Raw genomic sequence first — 22,517 nt, forward strand, 5'->3', positions numbered from 1 at the left:
ACCTCATGCTAACACCCTACCACACCCCATGTTCCACTCCGCCTGAGCTCACTGAAAATCAGGTGTAAACACACACATCATATGACTGAATAGCCAGCCGCGGAAAGCTCCACACTTGATAAGAGGGATTCAGATGGTTACTTCAGTCAGCATATGGCTTCCAAGGAAGTCCTTTAGGACAGTGGTTCTCAGTCAGGGGTACACGTACCATTGGGGGTACACAGATGTCTTCCCGGGGGTATGTCAACTCCTCTAGAGAGTTGCCTAGTTTTACAACAGGCTACATAAAAAGCACTAGCGAAGTCAGCACAAACTAAAATTTCATACAGACAATGGCTCGTTTATACTGTTTTATATCAGTGTTTCTCAACCTGGTGGTCGCGATTTATTTCATAATCATATGGTAAAAATGAGAAAGTCGGCAATTTTTCAGTACTAGTGTGGTTGTGACACTTCTGTACTTTTATGTCTGATTTTGTAAGCAAGTAGTTTTTAAATGAGGTGAAATTTGGGGTATACAAGACAAATCAGCCTCCTGAAAGGGATACAGTCGTCTGGAATGGTTAAGTACCATTGGTTTAGGGTTTTACATGGATCCAGTCCAACTGGCAGAGATGATGGAAACATTTTTTCCATGAAAAAAACATTTTCACTTGGGTTGAAATTTTCTGGTTTTTCTACAAAAACAGAAACCTTTTTTTTTTTTTTTTTTCAATTTTTGGTCACATATTTAACCAAAAATTAAAACTTTTACTGAAAACAGTTTAGAAAACCTAAACATTTTCATGGGAATTTTTTTTTTTTGGGGGGGGGGGAACTTTTACGGTAGTTAATGAGAATATTTTGGATGGCATGTTAAACCTCATGCTTCAGGGTTTAAACCAATTTCTAACAAAAAAGGATTAGGAGATCCAATGTGTGGGTCAGATTATCCCATATCTGCTACTGGGTGGTTCTTCCAACATCCTCTGAAGCAGATAGCTCTGGCCACTGTCAGAGGAGAGGGACTGCTTTGCTCTGATCCGGTCTTGCAATTGCTAGGTTTCTGTGTGACCTTCAGTGAATCATTTGGGTGTCTCTGTAAAATGGGTTGATAATATTTCCCTTCCACGGGGCTGTTCTAAGGATAGAGTTTGTTAATGTTTGTGAAGTGCTCAGATACAGTGAGGGGGCTATATAGACCCAACAGAACTAGGGCTCGCCACCAACGCCTCTCCTGCAGTTTGGTGGCGCAGGGCTGGCTTCTCCTTTCGTACAGAATCAGGTTGCGAAGTGTTTGATTGTTTCACAGTGTGCAGGAGGCTGGGGGAGGAGTGAGGACGGGGGTCGAGCACCACCCGGCACATTGGAAAGTTGGCCCCTGGGGCTGGAGCACCCATGGGAAAAAAATTAGCAGGTGCTTAACACCCACTGGCAGCCAACTCCCCCAGCCTGCCCCATGGAGCCTGCCCCACAGCCCCACTGGGGCGCCTCCCCCCGCAGGGCAGGACACGGGTGGGTGCAGGGGGCCCCAGGGCTCACTCTACTGCTCACTCTGGCTGGCGGTGGAGGGGCGCTAAGGAAACTACATGTCCCAGCATGCCTCACTTCCTCGGTGGGCGGTGGAGGTTACGTCTCAACGCTTCCTCTGTGGGATTGGCTGAGACTGGGGATGCGCCGATCTTTGATTGGCTGCTGGGGAGCCGGCTGTCCTGAGGCGCAGCAGACCGGGCACGTGCGCGGGCGGTGTGGTGGGCGGGGACGGGTTCTCGGAGCGCCATTGGCTGGAGCAAGGCGGGCGGGCTCGGATTGGAGCTCGGTGCAGCCGGCGGCGCGAGATGGCGGGGCGCGGCCGGGGCTGGACGCGGGAGCAGCTCAACGGGCTGCAGGCGCGCGCCGGGGGCGGCGCGGTGAGGCGGGGCGGGGCTGGAGCCCCTCAGCCGGCCCGGCGGCGAAGTGACTCCGGATCCCAGCGCCGCGGGGCCCGGCCGCAGCGCGCTGTGCCCGGTTCGCGGCCCGGGGCCCCGAGTCCCAGGCCTGGCAGGGCGCGGCCGGGGCCGGGGCCGGGGCCGGGGCCAGGCCGCCGGCGGGTGTTTCAGATCCGCCCCGGGTGCCCCTGGCGGGGCTGGGAACCCGCTGCCGGTGGGGGCTGGGGTCGGGCCCAGCCCGTTTTCATACCCGCCCAAGAGGAGTGGTGCCAAAGGGCCAGGCCCGGAGCGAAGTGTTTACAGCCCATCAGTGTGGCAGGGCCGGTGTCTGGGGAGCCGGGACACGACTCCCGGGGCGCTCCTCCAACGCCAGCCCCAGCGCTTCGGGGGGCAATGGCTGCGGTTAAAGGGAAGAGTCCAAGTACCGTAGTTAATCCTAATGCTGCAAATTCAGCCAATCTGCATTCGACACCCTGCACGTTAGACCTGGCATATCTGGTTTTTGCCTGAAATTTTAGGCTGTGAATAAAGTTTGTTGCAGTGTGAGAAATCCAAGAACATCACAGCCGCGTGACCTCTGCATGGTCTGGAGCATGAGATGCTGCCGGCACAGTACAGCTTTGAGGCAGGATTGTGTATATCCTGCAGTATTTCAGCACAGTGCTTAGGGTCCTTCAGAGCGGAGACCCTCTAACTAGTTACAGCTGCGACATCTTCATTTCATAATGTAGAAGTGCATTGTTCAGATCTGCTGGCTAAGTGGCCTCCTTCTTTTTCTACCCTTCATAGTCTCCTTACCAGCGGTTGGGCCAACGCATGCAGGACATTACTGGTGATAGAGGGGTGTTAAAGGAGGTTATCCGTGCTGGCGCTGGAGAAATTGTGCCCCAGGATGCTTCTGTGTTAGGTAAAACCGGTCTCGTTGGAGGCCTTTTACTGGGATTATCTACCAAAGAGCATGTCTGTGTTTGTTTTTGTTTTTCTGCCCACGTCCACTTTACAACTTTGACTTTTGCTTAGTGGCTGGTATTCTAGACCAGTGGTTTTCAGCCTGTGGTGTACAGACAGACCCCACATCTGCAGGCTGTGTCTAAGATTTCCAAAGGGGTCTGCACCTCCCTTTGAAATTTTTTAGGGATCCACAAAGGAAAAAAGGTTGAAAACCTCTGTTGTAGACCACTGGTTCTCAGCCTTTTTGGGCTCAGGACCCATCTGTAATTGTTGATGGCCTGTCGCAATACAGTAAATAGGCTGGTGGGGGATGTTGGATCCTGCCCCAAGGGGAAGCCCTGGGGGCAGGTTCCAGAGCCCACCTCGCATTCATCCTGCAGTGGTGGCTCCTGCAGCTCTGGTCCCACGGGGCTGGCTGGGTTCGGCTCCCTGCTTTGGACGTTGCAACCTCCAGGGTTGCAGTGCCACTCAGGTGTGGCCCTGGCTAGGTGGGCCACGTTTGTGGGAGTGGTGTTGCAACCTGGTACATGGGGTTGTAGTGCCACTCAAACTTGTCCCGGCCAGTCTCCTATTATGATGGAGGGGCATCTGGGTCAAACCAGAGTGGTACTGCAACCCCAGAGTTGGCAATGCCCAGAGCAGGGAGCTGAGCAGCCCCAGGGGAGCAAAGCCACAAGAGTTGCTGCACGACTCTTTGAAATGTTCTGGTAATCCAATTTTGGGTTGCAGCCCACGGGTTGAGAAATCTTGTCCTAGCCCTAGGTGACTGTGCTTCTCTGCCGCACATGTGAACAAATGGAGGTAGTTGGTGATGCAACAGGTTTGTTCTAGGATTCTCTAGGCCCCTTCATGTCTCTGAACACTTACAATATACAAATCTGAATTCAGTTTTATCGCAGACTCCCAGGAGATGCCAAAGATCTAGACTGTTCTCAGTGGTGGCAGATGACAGAACAAGGAGCAATGGTCTCAAGTTGCAGTGGGGGAGGTCCAGGTTGGATATTAGGAAACACTATTTCACTAGGAGGGTGGTGAAGCACTGGAATGGGTTCCCTAGGGAGGTGGTGGAATCTCCATCCTTAGAGGTTTTTAAGGTCAGGCTTGACAAAGCCCTGGCTGGGATGATTTAGTTGGGAATTGGTCCTGCTTGGAGCAGGGGGTTAGACTAGATACCTCCTGAGGTCCCTTCCAACCCTGGTAGTCTATGATTCTAAGATGTTACCAAAAAGAGCTTTAACTAATTTGCTATAGAGAGCAATATGCCCTGCCATATGTGCTTGATTTTTATTTAAGGATGTCTTGTTCAGGACTGCTGGTTTAGGCTGTTCTTAAGCTGCTTACTTAAAAAAAAATCAGTCTCAGTAAAATATGGGTTGTATTGCGTAAGGAAATCTGTAAAAGGAATCCCACCTCTTTTGTGAAAGCTGTAGGTTTCAATTAGGTTCATGTTCAGTCAGCTGATCCCAGCCCTGCAATGAGATCTGCACATGTTGGTCTCACTCTCATTGCAGGATCTGTACTTTTGGCGAGTATTTGTGGCTGTCCAGAAGTACTACGCTTATGAACCTGAGATGACTACTCTTTATAAAGTACATTGTGGAAGAGTTTAGGCTCAAATTTGACTGAAAGTTGACGTTTATTGGCTGGAGAGTATCTTCTAGTGTTGCTTGTAGCTTTTGTTTGCTGTCCCAGAAGCTGACAATCAGAGGGAGTTACAAGTTAACAGGTTCTGTTCCAAGTGCTGTCATCAAAATGTGGTGTACAATAGATTAAATGAAGAGGCATGTTGATTTTTAAGAAAAGCAGGAAGCGTTTCACCACTAGATTGAGCCTAGGTCAGTATTGGCTGAAAGCTGTTTCAGTTTGATGGTGGTTTGCCTTTTGCGACATGACTCATAGATTGAAAACCAGAGGGGACCATCCTGATCATCAAGTCTGACCTCGTGCACATTGCAGGCTACAGAACCTCACCCACCCGCCCCTGTAATAGACCCATAAACTTTGGCTGAATTACTGAAGTCCTCAAATCATGACTAAAGACTTCAGGTTACAGAGAACCCACCATTTACACTAGTTTAAACCTGCAAGTGAGCTGTACCCCAGGCTGCAGAAGAAGGCGAAACCCCCCCAGGGTCTCTGCCAATCTGACCCATGGGAAAATTCCTTCCTGACCCTAAATATGGCGATCCGTTAGACCCTGAGCATGTAGGTGAGACCCACCAGCCAGACACCCGGGAAAGAATTCTCTGTAGTAACTCAGAGCCGTCCCATCACCGGACATTGGAGATATTTGTTTTTAGCAGTCACAGATCAGCTGTGTGCCATTGTAGGCAGTCTCATCAGATGATCTCCTCCATACACTTATTAAACTAAGGGCATGTCTTCACGTCAGCGCTTTAACGTGGCTGTGTAGTCGCGGCTCTCCCAGCTCTATAGAAAACCCACCTCCACCAGTGAAGTAGCTACCAGTGCTGGTGCAGGACTCTTGAGTTTCAGATCACCTGGTTAAGTCAGGGTAGTCTCTTGCCATGCTTCTATTTTTCCTATGCAGTGGGATAGTTTGCTCTTGTGTCCTCAACATCTCTTTGAAAAACTGCCAACTCTCTTCAACTGTTTTCCTCCTTAGACTTGCTTCCCATGGGCTCTGACCTACAGACGTCCTGAGTTTGCTAGTCAGCCTTCTTGAAATCCATTATCTTTGTTCTGCTGTTTTCCCTTCTACTATTCCTTAGAATCATGAACTCTGTCATTTCATGATTACTTTCACTTAAGCTGCCTTCCACTTCCAAATTCTCAACCAGTTCCTCCCTATTTGTCAAAATCAGATCTAGAACAGCCTCGCCCCTAGTAGCTTTCTCCACCTTCTGAAAGAAAAAATTGACTCCAGTGCATTCCAATAAGCTGTGCACTGCTGTATTTTTTCCCAGCAGATGTCTGAGCATCAAGTCATGTGCTTTGTTCTTGTGTCCCCATTGGTGCTTAAGTTAACTCCCTGGTATTTATCTCTCTGATGTGTTTATGGAGAGCAATCATATCTTTCCTCAGCCTTAGTTTGGATAGGCTAAACAAGCCAAGCTCCTTGAGTCTCCTCTTGTAAGGTAGGTTTTCCATTCCTCTGGTCTTCCCAGTAGCCCTTCTCTGCACTTGTTCCAGTTTGAGTTCCTCTCTCGGTCTTCGTGGTATGTATGAGAATAGGAGACAATCTCAGCACAGCTCTGAGTTAGGGGCCCAACCCTGAGAGTTGGTTCCTTTGTGTCAGCTGTTGCTGTATGTGCTATACCTGTTCTGCCGATAGATCAAGGATTTGTGTTTCTAGAACTCTCCATCTGTCCTTCTTTTCCCAGTACTAAATTCACACACATTTTTAAATCACACACATTTTTGCTAGATAGAAAATGACAAACTGGTAGACAGAGTTGTATTGTAAAAAGTTGTAGGCAGCGTTGAGTGAAATTGACACTGTACTACTTATTTGATGGCAGAGATATCCTGGAGTGAGTAGTCTGTGCTCCCTCTGCTGTTTGGCAGCCCATGGAAAAGCAGAACAAAAGAACTGTACAGAGTGTGAGTGGTTAGCAATTGTATCACCAAAGAAGGGACCGTTTTCTTGAGTATTTTGTAACTTAAGTTCTCTAACATCTCCTGCCCTTCTCTCTTTGCATTGGAACTCTTGCAGTGAAATATTCTGGATACCTGGAATACATGGATAAGCCCTTTGACACAAACTGGTACAGGAGGAATCCTAGGCTGATGAAACTTGGAGAAGGTAAATCGAGACTGAAGAACTAGTACTGAAGGTACAAGGCTATAAGGACCCTGCCCTTTCTGCAGCCCTCTGGCTGTGGCTGTGTTAATACCTTAAAGCCTGGTAGAGGTTTTGTGCTTTCATAATGTCATATGTTCTAAGGGTTGGCATTACTGTTTGTGGGACTACAAGCTACCACTGCGCCTTTGCCTCCTGCTTCCAGGTGTGGGGGAAGGGATGGCTGAGAGCTGTTTTCCCCTCCTGGAAATGGGTCCAGAGGGGACAATGTAAGCTACCTGTGAGCTGTAGAATTTGGCTGTATTTTGCTTAACACATGAGCCTTGCAGCTTATGCTATATTTTAAACACTCGTTACATTCCAAAGCTGGAGGCAGAGAACATAAGAACGGCCATATTGGGTCAGACCAAAGGTCCATTTAGCCCAATATTCTGTCTTCCGACAGCAACCAATGCCAGGTGCCCCAGAGGGAATGAACAGAACAGGGAATCGTCAAGTGATCCATCCCCTGTCGCCCATTCCCAGCTTCTGGCAAACAGAGGCTAGGGACACCATCCCTGCCCATCCTGGCTAATAGCCATTGATGGACCTATCCTCCATGAACTTATCTTGTTCTTTTTTGAACCCTGTTAAAATCTTTTCCTTCACAACATCTTCTGGCAAGGAGTTCCACAGGTTGACTGTGCTGTGTGTGGAAAAAATACTTCCTTTTGTTTGTTTTAAACCTGCTGCCTTTAAATTTCATTTGGTGACCCCTAGTTCTTGTATTATGAGAAGGAGTAAATAACACTTCCTTATTTACTTTCTCCACACCAGTCGTGATTTTATAGACCTCTATCATATCCCCCCTTAGTCGTCTCTTTTCCAAGCTGAAAAGTCCCAGTCTTATTAATTGCTGCTCATACGGAAGCCGTTCCCAACCCCCTAATCATTTTTGTTGACCTTTTCTGAACCTTTTCCGATTCCATTATATCTTTTTTGAGATGGGACGACCACTTTTGCACACAGTATTCAAGATGTGGGCATACCATGGATTTGTATAGAGGCAATATGATATTTTCTGTCTTATTATCTATCCCTTTCGTAATGATTCCCAAGATTCTGTTTGTTTTTTTGACTGCCGCTGCGCACTGAGCGGATGTTTTCAGAGAACTATCCACCATGACTCCAAGATCTTTCTTGAGTCGTAACAGCTCATTTAGACCCCATCATTTTATATGTAGAGTTGGGATTATGCTTTCCACTGTGCATTTATCAACATTGAGACTGAACACTGGTGTCTGCCAGGCTCCTGGAATATGGGTGGATCATTTTTGTGATCCAGGGTGCATGCTGTGCTGCTGGATGTGTATAAAATTGCCATTGCTGGTTAGAAATGTTGAAAATTGGAAAAGCTAAAGCTTGCAAACCAGGTTTTAAGAGACATCGGTCCTTCAGGTTAAGGATTTTGAGGCCCACTTTTTAAAAGTTCCCCTTCTTGTTTTGCCAGAGATTACACTTCAGGGCATGGAGGTTGGCCTACTGACCATGAAGAAAGGAGAGTCGGCAAGATTTCTCTTCACACCAAGTTATGCCTATGGGGCATTGGGCTGTCCGCCTTTGATTCCCCCTAATGCCACAGTCTTGTTTGAGATGGAGCTTCTGGACTTTCTAGACTCGGCTGAATGTGACAAATTCTTTGTTTTGACTACCGTGAGTTAGTTACACAAGTAGCTTTGAGCCATACACACCGAATTTTAAGGCTTTGTTCTTTGCTGTCTTCCCTGTTATGTATGCCCGTTGCTGCAGTAATAGGATGATGTCCGATACTCTTGTTCAAAATAGCTTCCAGCGAATAGCACCTGTAGTACATTTTTGTGAAGGGGCTTGATGGCCTTGTTCATGCCTCTACCTACGTACTTGTAAAACGACAGCTTGTACCACACTGCACCATATCTCACTCCTTGCCGTGCCCCATGTTCCAGGCCCTGTAGCTTGCAAAGAAAAGAAAGCAGGCAGAGATGCTTAATGTGACTTAAAAAATGCTCTTCCAGGCCAGTGAAGTCAATGGGGCTACATCCGTTTACAACCAGTTGAAGGTTTGGCCCTAAAATCTTCCAGATTTCCCTCACAGTTGAAACTTCCCTCCTTCCCAGGCTGTGTCGAGAACATTTCAAAGTGTAAATTAAAGAAAATAGATTCTTGGGAGAAGCGTTAAAGCAAACTGAAGCTGTAGTTCTTAAAACTGCTTTGCATTTTTGCAAATAAACATGTTTGCTTATTCGTACCATAACTCAGAGCGTAATCCCGGGGAGAAGCTAGTCAGCAGCGCATTTCTAGTGAGTCCTACAAGAATCTTGGAGTGTAGCTCCCTCTCTGAATCTAGTGGAACTGAATGTATGTAGAACAGCTCAAGGCCCACGTAGTACATTCTTATCAATGTTTGTTAGGTTGGGGAGGGTAGTTTCTTTGCTTCTGAGCTGACCTTTCCCAGCGTCACTCTTCGGTTGGATGGCTTCCACTCCTAAAGATAGGCCTATTGTTGCTACAGTCCTCCTGTGTCCTTTGTGCAGCTGTTCTTATACCAACGCTGTATGTGTTAGACTTTGAATGTTACTCCCTTGTCTGACCACTTGGGAGTGCAATAGGTACTTGCTGCTTGTCTCAGCAGTCCTATTTTGTGTCTACTAATCAGCTGAATTTTGGCTTCTGTACCCAGGAGCAGCAGGATATGTTCCCACTACAGCAGGTGCTGAAAGTGGCAAACACAGAGAGGGAGTTTGGCAATTACCTCTTCCGCCAGAAGCGCTTCATGGATGCCAGAGAGAGATACAAGCGGGTAATAAAACCAGGATGACAGGGTTATGCAGTCTATAGAAGATAGTAAGTGACAACTAAGCATTAGCTGGAAGCACAAAGTGGAAAACGGTTTAGAGAACAATTACCCTGTAGCATAATACACCTGGGAGACACAGTTAAGCTAAAGTTTTAAATTCTGTTAGAAGTTGATAATGTAAGGACCATATGAAGCAGCTGTCTTTGTATGCTCAGCCAAGGTATGTGTTGAAGAGCAATGAAAGGAAATACAGGTTGGTACTAGTATGCGAATCGCAGGTCCCAGTTAGTATAGGCAGGAAATGTACAGATGGGTTGGTGTGCTTGGAACACAGCTCAAGTTCTAGAAATGGCTTTGTAGGCTTTGAACATAATTACTTCAATTGCGACCGTCACCTAGCTGGAATCCTCCAGCACAGTTTTCAGCAGAAAGAGGAGAGCCTAGCCCTAGAGCATGGCCTTGGGCAAGGAGGGAGCGCTGAGATAACATTTTCAGAAGTGACTTAGGCTCTCAGAACACCAAGATTTATTAGAAGTCTAATCCCTCTAAATCACTGAAGTGCTTTTGAAAATTTGACTCGTAGTCTCCCAACAAGGAAATGTTACCCCATCACCTGTTGCTGGGAGACTTTATCTTTTTGTTTCTAATGCCACAAGCTGTGCTCCCACTCCTAGTCTTTAGCTAGGACATGAGTGTTTGTGTCTTACAGAAATGTTGTTTCTGTTGAGGATACCTTCTCTACCGCCACTTTTGCCTGGGCGGGGATGTACTTAAGTGAAATTTCTGTGGATGGTTTCCTCTTCTACCCACACTTTTAAAATGTGTGAGATTTTCCTTTCTGCAGTGTATATATTAGAAAAAATAGCAATTCCAAACAACCTCTGTAGCATTCACAGTGAGCTAGGCACTTCAAAATCGAACCAGAAACCAGGTCCCTGGTCTAATCTCAGTCAGCAAGAAGCGGAAGAGGTATGCTGGACCACAACTGCAATGACTGAGCTGACTGGTCATGTTCAGGATGCATCGCAAATGCCATTCTATTTTTTGGCTTTTTCTCTGAAACCTGTTTCAAAGGTGGTTAAGTTGATGTCTCTCTCTAGATCAGTGATCAGATAAAGTCCTCAATTTTCCACAGACGTATGCACCATGCATTATTTCTATGGTTTTTTTAATCCCATCTGCCCAGGCCTCTTCGATCCTGTGTCGCAGGCCTTCCAGTGGGGATGAGCAGTGCCAGATTGATGCTGCCAAACTGCTGGTGTTCCTGAATCTGTCATTTACTTACCTGAAGTTGGAGCGTCCTGTCCGAGCTCTGACATATGGAGAAAAGGCGCTGGAGATCGACGAGAGAAATGCCAAAGCGTTATTCAGGTGTGGCCAGGTGAGCAAAAGTAGATTCCTCTGTTGGGTTAAAAAAACCAGTGGCACCTTAAAGACTAACAGATTTATTTGGACATAAGCTTTTGCGGGTAAAAAGCCACTTCTTCAGATGCATGGAGTGTCTGTGGGTTAAGAGGTTGCATGAAGCTAAACCCCAGCCTTGCTAGTCTGTGGGGAAGACCTGCAATAGAACAAAATGAGCCGCTCAGAAAATCTGTTAGAAATCCTGGACCAGGCTTTCAGATGTGCTGGGTGTCTGCAGCTACCATAAGAGTTGGTGGGAGTTGTGCTGAATGCTCATGTCTGAAAACCCGGCCCTTTGCAAATACAGTGCACAGCTCTGTTTTTTCATGGATTCAGACAGTTGTTTAGGAATTACTTATTTCCAAAACTTGAAACATATACATCTCTACCCCGATATAACGCTGTCCTCGGGAGCCAAAAAATCTTACCGCGTTATAGGTGAAACCGCGTTATATCGAACTTGCTTTGATCCGCCAGAGTGCGCAGCCCCGCCCCCCCCCGGAGCACTGCTTTACCGTGTTATATCGGGTCGCGTTATGTCGGGGTAGAGGTGTATTCCCATAAAGTAATCCCGAAGAGCTACTGTGAGGAGATATTTATTCTCTAATTCTTGTCCTTCTTTCAATGACAGGCTTGTCTCTCTCTGACAGAATATGAAAAAGCTCGGGATTTCCTTGTCAGAGCTCAAAAAGAACAGCCCTTTAACCACGATATTAACAATGAGCTGAAAAAGCTGGCCAGGTGAGAGAACTCCTTTTCCCTATTGTGAGAGGTGGGGGAGAGATTGCTTAGGTGGACAAAAAAATACACACTTCAGTACCTTCCACAAGGCAAATAACTGTCTAGAAATTCTCTCTAGAATGTGTTAAAAGAAAGAGCCAGCAGACTAGCTTTTGTAAAGATTGAATCAGCAAATGGTTGAGCTCTGGAAACACAAGTCTTTAAAGGGGGGAGGGGGGGGTTAGTTTGATTAATTTGCAGATGCAATACTTCAGAGTGACTCGTGAGTACATGACAGAGATCCACTGTTTCCATACAATTGCTCTGGGGGGAATATCTCGGTTGCAGCTGCTATACACTTCACTCGAGTGGGTAGGGCAGGCTGTTGATGACAGGCTCGGCTGGGAGTGCTGAAATATCTTGACATCAATAAAATATTGTACATTAGAGTTCACTAGAGAAGGTCCTGTTTCCTTTAAGATGTGTTGGTTGACTTCCCCTGCTTTTCCACTATTGAGGAGGATACTTACCACTTACAGCACTGTCAGAATCTCCCTGCAAATTAGTTAGTGTTTGCAAAGCAAATTTCATGCTGCCTTGGTGATGATAAATCAACAGTCTTGGAGAAATAAACTTTGTTTGCCCCCAGAAGAAGTACAACACAAGCAGTCGCAGCACAGTCTTCCCTACCAATGTGCTTGGTCACGTTTTCATGAGACCAACTCTAGTGTCCCCATTGCATTCTGTTCTTGTCGTCTTGGGGAAATATCAACAAAGGAACAGAGGGTCCTGTGGCACCTTTAAGACTAACAGATTCAGACTAACACGGCTACCCCTCTGATACTTGATCAACAAAGGAGTTGTTTGTGCCAGTTATGTTGCAAACACTTTTGGGAACTATGCAATGAGGACCTCAGAGCTACAGCGAGGTCACCAACTCACTTAGGTCGGCATCAGAACAGCTGTTGGGTCGAACTAACCAGTTTCATTCTGGCCAGCTCAGGTCAGCTCCAGGCCAAGTCTGTAATAGCAGAGGTGAAAGCTTACCTCTTCGCTGCCCTGCATATGTCAGGACATTCCACTCTTCAGCTCTCTGGCATGACAACGTCTTGCCTTGGTTGAATGCTTGCTTGCAGTGTGAGTATTGCCTGGCCCTTTCGCAATCCTCTAGTTCTTTGCCCTGCCCATGAATTAGACTAGAGAAAATACAGAGCAAAGGAAGTGAAGTGGACTTGGTGTTATGAGAGACCAGGAGCATTATTTCTGTGCCCTTCGAGAGAAGGCAGAAGAAAAGAGAAGTAAAGGGATGGAAAATGATGCCCCCCATTGAGGCATGGGCTTGAATGTTCCTTTCTCCAGTTGTGGAAAGTTGCATTACGAGTGTGGGTGAAAGGCTCTATTTCTCAGACCTCAGTTTTGTGCTGTTAATCTGTTGGTAAGTTGTAATCAAGTTGTAAGTAGCAGAGGGCAGTGGATGTTGATGAGATATTATGAAATATGATGTTCAGCATCTTAATCTGTCAATTATATATCTCAATCCCAAGGTGCTAAATGCATTACAAACACAGCTAAACAAGCAGTAATTACAAAATGATTCTGGATGACTAGGTGGTTAGCCTATTGATTCAGGACTAGATTTTGCATCCAGTCTTATAGCTTGTGGACTGATCTGTACTGTAGTAGGATGCCCAAGAAGTAATTGATTCTGGGTAGCTTCATGTAAGATCTTATGTAGAGTTTAGACCGTCTAAGTTTTCGTCAAGACTCTTGATAGATAGATAGATAGATATAGGGTCTAATTCTGACCAATATAAGGTGTGTGTAGCTCTCTTGACTTTTATGAGCTAATCCTAATCTTTTTCTTAGGTGTGAGCTGAGCAAAATAAAACCCATCAGATATAAAATATTTCTAAACCACAGATAACTAACAAGGTGCTCTAGAGTCCAGGTTGAATTCAGGTTTGTCGTCTTCTCTCCCTTTTGTCTTTGGGTGCTGCAGCATGTGCAACTTAAAAAGCATACACCCTGGAACTTGAGCACAATGGAGGAGCTGGCTAAGGGAATGTCAGTTTGCAGTTTCTGCTTCTGTGGGTTGGTGTCAGAAATTAAAATGAGCATTATCGTCTTTTTTTTTTTTTTGCACTTTACTAATCTAAAAAAACCTTAATGTACAATAGAAGAAAACAATGTTTTCAGGCTGAATGTGAGGTAACTGGCTAAATCTGTTTAGCTTTGTCAAATTGGCACACCTCTAGGGCTCCTTGATGTGATCTGGGAAAAACTACAAAAGATGGAGTATAAGTGATCTCTCTCCTGCCATCCATCTCCAACCCTCTGACAAACAGAGGCTAGGGACACCATTCCTTACCTGTTCTGGCTAATAGCCATTAATGGACTTAACCTCCATGAATGTATCTAGTTCTCTTTTAAGGCTAGGAGTATAACAGGGTTTCACGACCTCCTCAGGCAGGGAGTTCCCCAGGTTTACTGTGCGCTATGTGAAGAAGAACTTCCTTTTAGTTGTTTTAAACCTGCTGCCCATTAATTTCATTTGGTGGCCCCTAGTTCTTATACTATGGGAACAAGTAAATAACTTTTCCTTATTCACTTTCTCCACATCACTCATGATTTTATTAATCCAAAACAATCCATACCAGCTGAAGGAGACTTTCTGTATTTAGAATCATAGAATATTAGGGTTGGACGAGACCTCGGGAGGTCATCTAGTCCAACCCCCTGCTCAAAGCAGGACCGACACCAACTAAATCATCCCATCATCTGGTGGAGCTCTGTTCTCCAGCACTTCTTAAAATAATACCTAGCTCTCAAAAGGCTTTTGACTTGCCTATTTAAGTTCTTTTTGAAAAACAACAGAGTATTGGAAGAAGTGGGTTTTTACCCACGAAAGCTTATGTCCAAATAAATCTGTTAGTCTTTAAGGTGCCACCAGACTCCTTGTTGTTTTTGTAGATACAGACTGACACGGCTACCCCGATACTTACCAGAGTATATTGATTAGTAATAATACCCAACTCTTTTATAGTTCTTTTAATCAATAGCGCTCATTCAATAACTGGATTTCACTGTATTTAACAGAGTATTGAAAAACCACAGCTAAAACCATAGTTCAGCTATGTGTCAGAAGTCAAATTGTGATGGAAAATCCAAGCTTGTTCTCAGTGGGGCTAATGTAGGCAAGATCCCACCAAAGCATGATTTTTTTGGAGCTTACAGAGCCATTAGAAATGCTGCCAAACGCATTTGGTGCTTATGAGCACAGCTTTTGTTAGCTGTGGTAGGTTCCCCATTTTGTTGGGTTGTGATGGCTTTCGTGATGTGAACAAGTGTCATCTAGACTGACTTTTGCTTTCACGTGGACTCTACTTGGATCTCCAAAGGTAAAATGTTTGAACCTACTATGCCACCTAGATGTATCCTCCCTGTTTTACCTGTTTCCAAAACTGAAAGAATAAGGTTGTTTCTTATGGTGAGATTTGTGTCTGGAGGGTAGTGGTGTATTTTATGTGGTGGTAGTTATGGCTCAAAAAAGACTTGGTCTTGGATACCTCCAACCCTGCAACATAATTCTGTTTGTATAGGATCAAAAATCACGTTTTTAGTACAGTCGAAAAGGTAATAAGTCTGTCTGTGTTGAGCCATTTACACCCCTGATCTTGTCCTGGTATAGCCCTGTTCAGAGCAGTTCTTCCCTCCGTATCGGTGTACATATTGGTTTAGCTGTCGAAATAGCCATCCTGTAACAATGTGCCTGATTTTGCAGCTGTTACAGGGACTACATGGATAAGGAGAAGGAAATGTGCTGCCGAATGTTTGCTCCTCTCAGCTTTTCTCCTGTGGAACCAGAAATAAAAGTAACAAACAGTCAAGAGGAGCATGTGGGTTGAAACAGGTTTGTTTCTTTTCAGATCTTCATGTCTTGCCTGGGCTTGTATTCACTGGCAACCACAAAACTGCTGAACATAATTTCTCTCCTCTGCCTGAAAGCTGCAGAGGAAGAACCTAACATAGGAGTGTTTGTAGTGGAGTGTGGCAGTAAGGTATTGTCCAACCCTAACTTCTGGACCTGCATAATGTTGTCTACACTTTGTAGGATGACCATATCTCCCTGTGCTGAATACGGGACACCTGGTAAAATTACTCGTATTCAAGTGAGTTCAACGGCAATCAGTCCGAACTAGGCAGTACAAACGTTGAAATTAACATCAAGCCCCAGATTTCTGCAGGGTTCACACCAGAATGTGGCGAGCAGCAGCCTTTCAGCTCTGTGCAGGAGGGATGGGAGCTGCTTCCAACCACAGGGGAGGAGGCAGGGGAAGGGATGACCTGGCTTGTGTCTTTGCAGAGCTCATCTCGTCTCCTCCCGTATGGCTGGAAGCAGCTTGTCCCTTCCTGCCCGCACAGTGTCGAGAGGCAGCTGACACCTTCAGGCTGCTGCTGGCCACTGACATAACCCCAGCTACAGCGTGGGCAGGAAGAAGTTAAGCCCTAAAGATGCGTTGTGCACCAGAGCCCAGGGAACCTGATTGCAGAGGCTTCAAGGAACCCGGCCAGAGAGGCGGCTCAGTAGCGGAGGGTGCCTAGGGGACGGAGCAGCCCGGCGCTCCCTGGGGGAAGGACCCAGAGTGGGGGAGGAGGGCAAAGAGGGTGCTAAGTCCCTGCCGCGGGGGCTGCTGTAGAGCCTTCAGGTTCAGGGTGTGAACAGGCTGGAAATCGCTTTCTCCCCTCTCCCCCCCACTCCAGAGCTTAGCTGAGAAGCTTCCCCGTGCCAGGGCTGTGTGGGGCTTTGGCACGTGCAGGGCTTGGCTTCTCCCGGCTAGTGCCCTGGGCCAGTGAGTATTGGGCTTTCCCGGGGCACCAGCCCAGCCAGGCTGTTGGTGAGCTGAGCACTCCAACCAGGGGCTGGTTCTCCGCACAACACTGGGAGTGGGACGTGCCCCGCTGGGGGAGATATGGAGGAGCAGCGCGGGGGGGAAAAGGGCAAAGCAGGGAGAGGACAGCAAGAGTGTGAGCACATAAAGGGCTGATGGGTGGGCAGCAGAGGCGACATGTAACTGGCCACCTGATGCCTGCCCACACTCACCAGCCACCACAGCTCGCAGCCAGCGCCAGCCGGAAATGGGACGAGGGGTGGGGCCCTGCTGGCTGAGAGCCGGCATGCGGTGAGGGCTGCGCTAATGGACCAGCCGGGGGAGCAGCCAGTCCCGCACGCTGCATCTTCGTCCCGCCACCAGCCTTTCACACCCACTCTGGACCCCACTCACCGCTGGCGGGCGGGCATCTGACTAGCAGGGATCTGGCCAGCAGCAGGACCTGCCAGTATTGATGGGAGGGGGAGACAGAAAATATGGGACAATTTGCCCGTGGTGTGTGGTGTGTTTTTTTTTGTTTGTTTTTGTTTTAGAAGAAAAAGTCAGGACACTTTCAGGAGGGCTTAAATATGGCACTGTCCCTTTAAAAATGGAACATCTGGTCACGAATGCTTTGAGGAAAGGTGTTCTCAGAGGAGAGTTATCAGGTGGGCAGTCTAGCAGCACATCAGTGGGTTAGGAAATCCCTAAATTGGCAACAAGAACACCTTCAGTGACTCATTCTTCCCCTTACAACCCTCCCACCCCCACTTTCTTCCTGCCTGATCACCACAGCAACGGCAAGTTCCAGAGAAAGCTATGTGTGGCCTGCCTTATAAGAGAAAATCGCTTCAGAGGGTCAATCTGGAGTTCTGCTTCATGGTATTGAGACGGTGGCCATATGTCTTATCACAGTGGCTGAGGATGCAGGAGTACGTTGGCAGGGACATGGCTTCAGAATATTGGGATTGGCTCTCCCTAGGCTGTGGTGCGTTAATGGTACGTGCTTTAGCGAAAGTGAAGTTTGGAAGGCTTTCAGAATTCTGAGATTGGTCTTTTGCTGTATAGGTGAGAAATTCTGCTCTTTGAGTTGGATGTGTATCCCGACTGCAATATTTGAACTGGTGCTAAGAACTTGGAACAGGGTTTTTTTTGATACCGCCAAATCTTTCCTGTGAGCAAATCCATAAACTTCTTCCAATCATAGGTACTTCTACTGTAAGGCCACGGAAAGATTGGCCTGCAGGAAATAAAGGGGTATATCAGTCAAATGACTATATGAAGATCATAAAAACAGAAACCTTCATATATGGTCTGATCTTGGCTGAGATACCCTGACCTGCGTATCTCCAAAATGTGGCTGGGGAACTCTGCCAGCCCTATGCTCTCAGCTCAGATATGCTCCAAGGCTGGTAAATAAGGCATGTCTCTAGGGTTTGCATCTGAGGCCATGCAAGAGAGCTACACTCTTAAATCAAAATCCTTCTGAGTGTACATGCTGGAATACCAGTCCCAAATGGCAACAGGAGATGTGCCCATCCAGAGTAACTACCAACTCCCACCTGGACCGGAAGGAACTTAAGTCACACTCGACAGTGGAGTCCACTGCACTCAAAAGAACCAGCTCCACCCTTATAAAGCTGTCTGAATCAGCTGGCCAATAATCTCTGCTTCCCAGGAGCAATCATGGCTTACATCCAGACTAGTAGCATCTGACAGTCACACGCTGGGTCTAGTCTGCAGTGAGTAGAGATGTAGCAGTCAGCTTCTTATCCTAATCCATAATCCACTCCAGGTTCAATTGAGAAACTTCTCCAGCCCCACTCCCAATCCGATCTACTAACAGCTAAATAAATAGACCTGTTCACAAAGACTGATGGACCTCATAGGCTTCCAAAACTGTGCAGCAGGGAAGTCATCCTCCCTCGGGATCAATGGCCCTGTTCCCTTTCACTGCCCGCGCAGGTCACCATGGTTCTATGATCAATTCTGCTGAGGCTGAAGTGTCAGTATGAAGACCTTCTATGCAGGCAGAATGCTGCAGATCTCCTTCTCTGTGTCCATAGCATCTGCCAGAGTCCAACCAAAGGAACCATTCTGACTTGTAGGCTTAATAAACCCAGACTGCCTACTGATAAGCACAGGAGCTCTCCTCTTTTGCTGACAGAACTGTGAGAATCTGATAACCTTTGGGTCCTGAGAGAAACATTGGAGCAGAAAACAGCATTCCACCATCCGCTTTGAGAACTGAGCTTAGTTCCACACGTGGGACTGACAAGTCCATGCCACTGTTGTGGTGGTTAGGGGGCATCTCAGGCCCAGCAAGGGAAAAGATGTTGATAAAAAACCTGGCATGCTTCTATAATATTTAAGCAATTAAGTGTGGTCTGGCGTTTTGTGTCTGCACTGGCATTATTCCCATTGTAATCGTCCTAAATCTTCTCAACCCCTTACTAAGCACACACAAAGGAAAACAGTTCAATGCTTTAAAACGTAAAGAATTAAGACATTTATTTTAACTGTTTTCCATATTCACTTTCGCTGTACAGAATCTCTTTTGGGGGGGAAGTCACTGCTTGATGGTCTCTTTAAACAATTTGATCTGTTCTTTTTTTGGAGGTGGAAGAAAGTTATTTTAAATGTTGCTGTTGAAGTCCAATCCTGTTTCTATTAAGACAAACACAGGGAGAAAGAAAGGTTAACAAAAGATACATTATCTGTCTTCTGTCTCTGCTTATTTTCACTTGCAACCTAGCTGCTGGAGAGAAACGTGCTGCTGTTCGCTATTCTGAGATCTGGCAAACTGAACCAACATTGCGCTGTTGGAGGTATTGCTTTCTGGTCACAGGCGCATAGCAGTGTTGCAAAAGGTGGAGTTGTCTTGGCCAGTTAAGCCAGGCTCTTGTTAGACAGGGCAAAAAGAGAGACCTCCTTGTCCTTCCTCGTCTATGGGGAGGGTTTAACAGCAGAACCGTAGGGTCACATTCCAGATGGTCAGGATCTTGACCTACAGGTGGGTATGTCATCGGGTTCCCTCTCTGGCTTGCTTTGGTCAGAGCAGTGGAAGCCCGGTGGTTCCCTGGTGGATCCCAGGAGACAGGAGGGGCAGCAGCAGCCATGATTTGGGGACACTTCCTCCTTCCTGTCCTGCTGCCCCCCGGGTCTTTCCCTGATCTCCAGATACACAGTGCCCAGAAAGGGGAGGCAGCCTCTTCCCATTGTGATTAACCAATCAGTTTTGATTTCAACCTAACCACCTCCTCCCATTTAGAGAAATTTTCCGATTGTTGTCCTGTCAGCCGGTGACTTAACCTGAAGCTTGTCCTTTTAACGTTAACAATCCAGTTTGTACCAGCATTGGTCTCCAGCTTTGGCTTGTTTTTATAAACCGTTTTCTATCACTGGCTAAGCTGCATTTGTTACCTTGGATAGCTCAGAATACAGGCCCCTGCACACCACCCACCCGCAGCTTGGCTATGTGCCCCGACTAGCTGTTCGGGAGCGCATCTGCCTAGTGCTGAGAGATCGTCACTGTCGAGCACTTGCCTTGAGACATGCTATCGTCTGAGTCTCTTCTAAGGGCTTTCTGCCAACAATCTTCATTATGAGGCGCGGGAGCGAAGCGGCTTCAGTAGCATGTGTCTCTTGCTGATCCCCTCAATCCCTCCCTTCCCAGTCAGGGTTCAAGCCGGCTCATGGCACGCACAATGCTGCGGGTAGCAAAGGATGAGCTCAGAGCAACCCACAGATAAAATACGTGCCAGTACTTCAAGTACTGTAGTTCTTGATCCCCACACTTGTGTCTACAAGTGCCTGAGACACCGAGGTTGGAATCCTTTGGAAAGCAGTGGCTGGGGCAATCCCCCTTTAGTTCAGCTCCTGCAGTCCTGATCTCATGGAGCAATGATCGGGTTAACCAAGGACCAGCCAGCGGCCATAAAGCAGAGTAGTTATTTAGAACAAAAAGCATTACAAAACCAGGTCTTAACAACAATAAAGAGCTTGGATTATGTGAGAGTGATCTCTCCCCTTATGCTAGGGTGGACACTTCATACAATTTTCAGTTCCTTGTTTACCAGGATCTCTTTAACCAGGTCAAACCAGTCTGTGCCACTTTCCACAAGGTGCAAGTCTTCTCCAGGCTGGTTACCAGCCTGGGGATTTGTGTTAATTACCCTGCAGTGATTTTAGTTCCCACAGGAAAGGCCTGTAACTCCCCCATCGAGCTAGAATACAATACCTCGGCCATGCAGGTACATGTAACATTTATAAAGTTGATGCTATAGTCCTTGGATATGCCATGCATCCGTAATATGTCACAAGCATTATTCAAAGTAAGCCAGGGTGACAGAATGGGGCCATGAGTATTGAGGTCTAACAAATATAATTTTAAATTTGTCTGGCTGGCTTTCAGGGCCTTTCTGCCTGACGCAAAGGGGAGAGTGATCCAGGTTCTACCATGTGTTACATCCATTTGCTCATTCTAATGGCCACTGTTAGAAAGCAACTTCCATCCATTGGTGCATCCATCACCATGTCTTCCATGCTGGTGGTGTTGATCTGGGCAAGAAGAATGTCTTGGTGGGTTGATCCCAAGTGAGGTTTGCTGTGTGAAAAACGCCATATTTAAGAATTCTGTATTCTGTATGCCTTTGTAGAGCGAGAACTCAAAGATCTATTTGCAGTGGGGTGTCAACACTTCTTTTACACAGTGGAAAGGAAAAGTGTTTTGTTTTTTTTTAATTTTTCTGACAGGTGGCTTTTTACTGGACTGTAGCAAGGGGTTTCTTCTGTGCACTTCAACACTTCGGGAAATAAAGTATCCAGGAAGATAGACGCTGAGTCCAGCATTGTGGAGGGCTCCTCACAGGGCAGGTTAGTGCAGGTACTGGGAGCCCACCTAGCCTTGGCAAAAGCATCAGTAGTTCAACTCCCCACACTTCCCCATCATCTTTCATAGAAACAGGGTCAGATCTTCCATCTGGACACACAGGGTAGTTGTCTGGACCATGGAACCCTAGCAGACTGTGACTGACCTTTGTAACAACAATATTGCTGTACTTCCAAGTATCCACGAGACAAACATATGTAGCAAAGTGTGTGGTCTGAAAAGATTGCTCATCTGTCTCCGCTATCCTAGACTATTTATTATCTTTTATTAAAGTCTGGTTTGGCTTTAAGCACAGTCAAAGGTCATCTGGCAGCCGGGCTGACTTATGCCCGTTTTTCAGCCAGGAGATTCACTTGTGGGGTGAACAGCCACCTTCTTGGGATTTCTCATTGTTTCCCACACTGCTGGACAGGGAGGGAGAGGAGCAGCTGCTGAAGAGCTGTTTGATGTGGAGACCTACAGGGTTCAATCCTGTCATGATTATTTAGTGTCTACATACGCTTGGTGGTAAATTTTGAGATGATACAGACTACACGACCAGCAGCCCAGACAGCAGTGATCCCGGTTCTCTTGGTGCATGGAAGGAACAGGAGTATTGATGAACTCTGGGAAAGGCTGAACTGATGCCAGTGGAAGAGGGAAGCATTTTGTGGGAGCTGATTAATAAGTGCCACCATCTAAGCCTTAATCATGGCAGGTGGCCATCAGTAATCAGGACAACGTCAAGTCTTGGGGTTGTTGTAGGCTAATTGCTGATCTGGACACCCCGCTAGCACCAATCACAGGAAATGCTGCCTTCATTTGCTGCTAGTGAGATTCCATTTGCTCCTTATGAGTAACTGACTTAGAGTGATCTATGCCTTCAGCACCTCCAGCCTGCCCTACTGTTACTTGCTTTACCTGAGACCGAGCAAGAAGCTCGTAGAGAAGCTGCAGCTGGTGTATCGTGTGGTGGCTCGTCTCCTCAATACGATGAGACAGAGTGTTGTCTTATTTCCCCATTCCATGCAGTAGCCACTTACACAGCTCTTAGAAGCAGGGCTGTTAAACATACAGCCCACTGGCCAGATCCAGCCTGCTGACCCTTCCCAGCCCCCTTGCACTTCTGCTGAGGGGCACCAGGAGACGCGGAACTCTTTGCACAGCACTTCAACTCCCCACAACTTCGGCTCAGGGCAAAAGCTGCATCTCCCTGCTG

At 46.9% G+C, this 22,517-nt stretch overlaps 1 protein-coding gene across 2 annotated transcripts in view; it reads left to right on the top strand.

Annotated features, from left to right (window-relative positions):
* Positions 1-1,838: 1,838 nt before the first annotated feature.
* FKBP6 (FKBP prolyl isomerase family member 6 (inactive)) overlaps positions 1,839-22,517 on the top strand; it is a 34,703-nt gene continuing 14,024 nt past the window's right edge. The window contains exons 1-8 of one of the 2 annotated variants that reach the window (XM_054008448.1): positions 1,839-1,889; positions 2,697-2,814; positions 6,535-6,624; positions 8,111-8,313; positions 9,320-9,439; positions 10,623-10,817; positions 11,472-11,581; positions 15,342-15,470. In XM_054008448.1, the coding sequence (XP_053864423.1) occupies positions 2,724-2,814; positions 6,535-6,624; positions 8,111-8,313; positions 9,320-9,439; positions 10,623-10,817; positions 11,472-11,581; positions 15,342-15,465 (933 nt within the window). In that variant the 5' untranslated portion in view covers positions 1,839-1,889; positions 2,697-2,723 and the 3' untranslated portion in view covers positions 15,466-15,470. The remainder of the gene's footprint in view (positions 1,890-2,696; positions 2,815-6,534; positions 6,625-8,110; positions 8,314-9,319; positions 9,440-10,622; positions 10,818-11,471; positions 11,582-15,341; positions 15,471-22,517) is intronic. The other variant, XM_054008447.1, reaches the window with a different exon arrangement.

Source organism: Malaclemys terrapin, chromosome 18, assembly GCF_027887155.1.
Source record: "Malaclemys terrapin pileata isolate rMalTer1 chromosome 18, rMalTer1.hap1, whole genome shotgun sequence".
NCBI classification, from domain to species: Eukaryota; Metazoa; Chordata; order Testudines; family Emydidae; genus Malaclemys; species Malaclemys terrapin.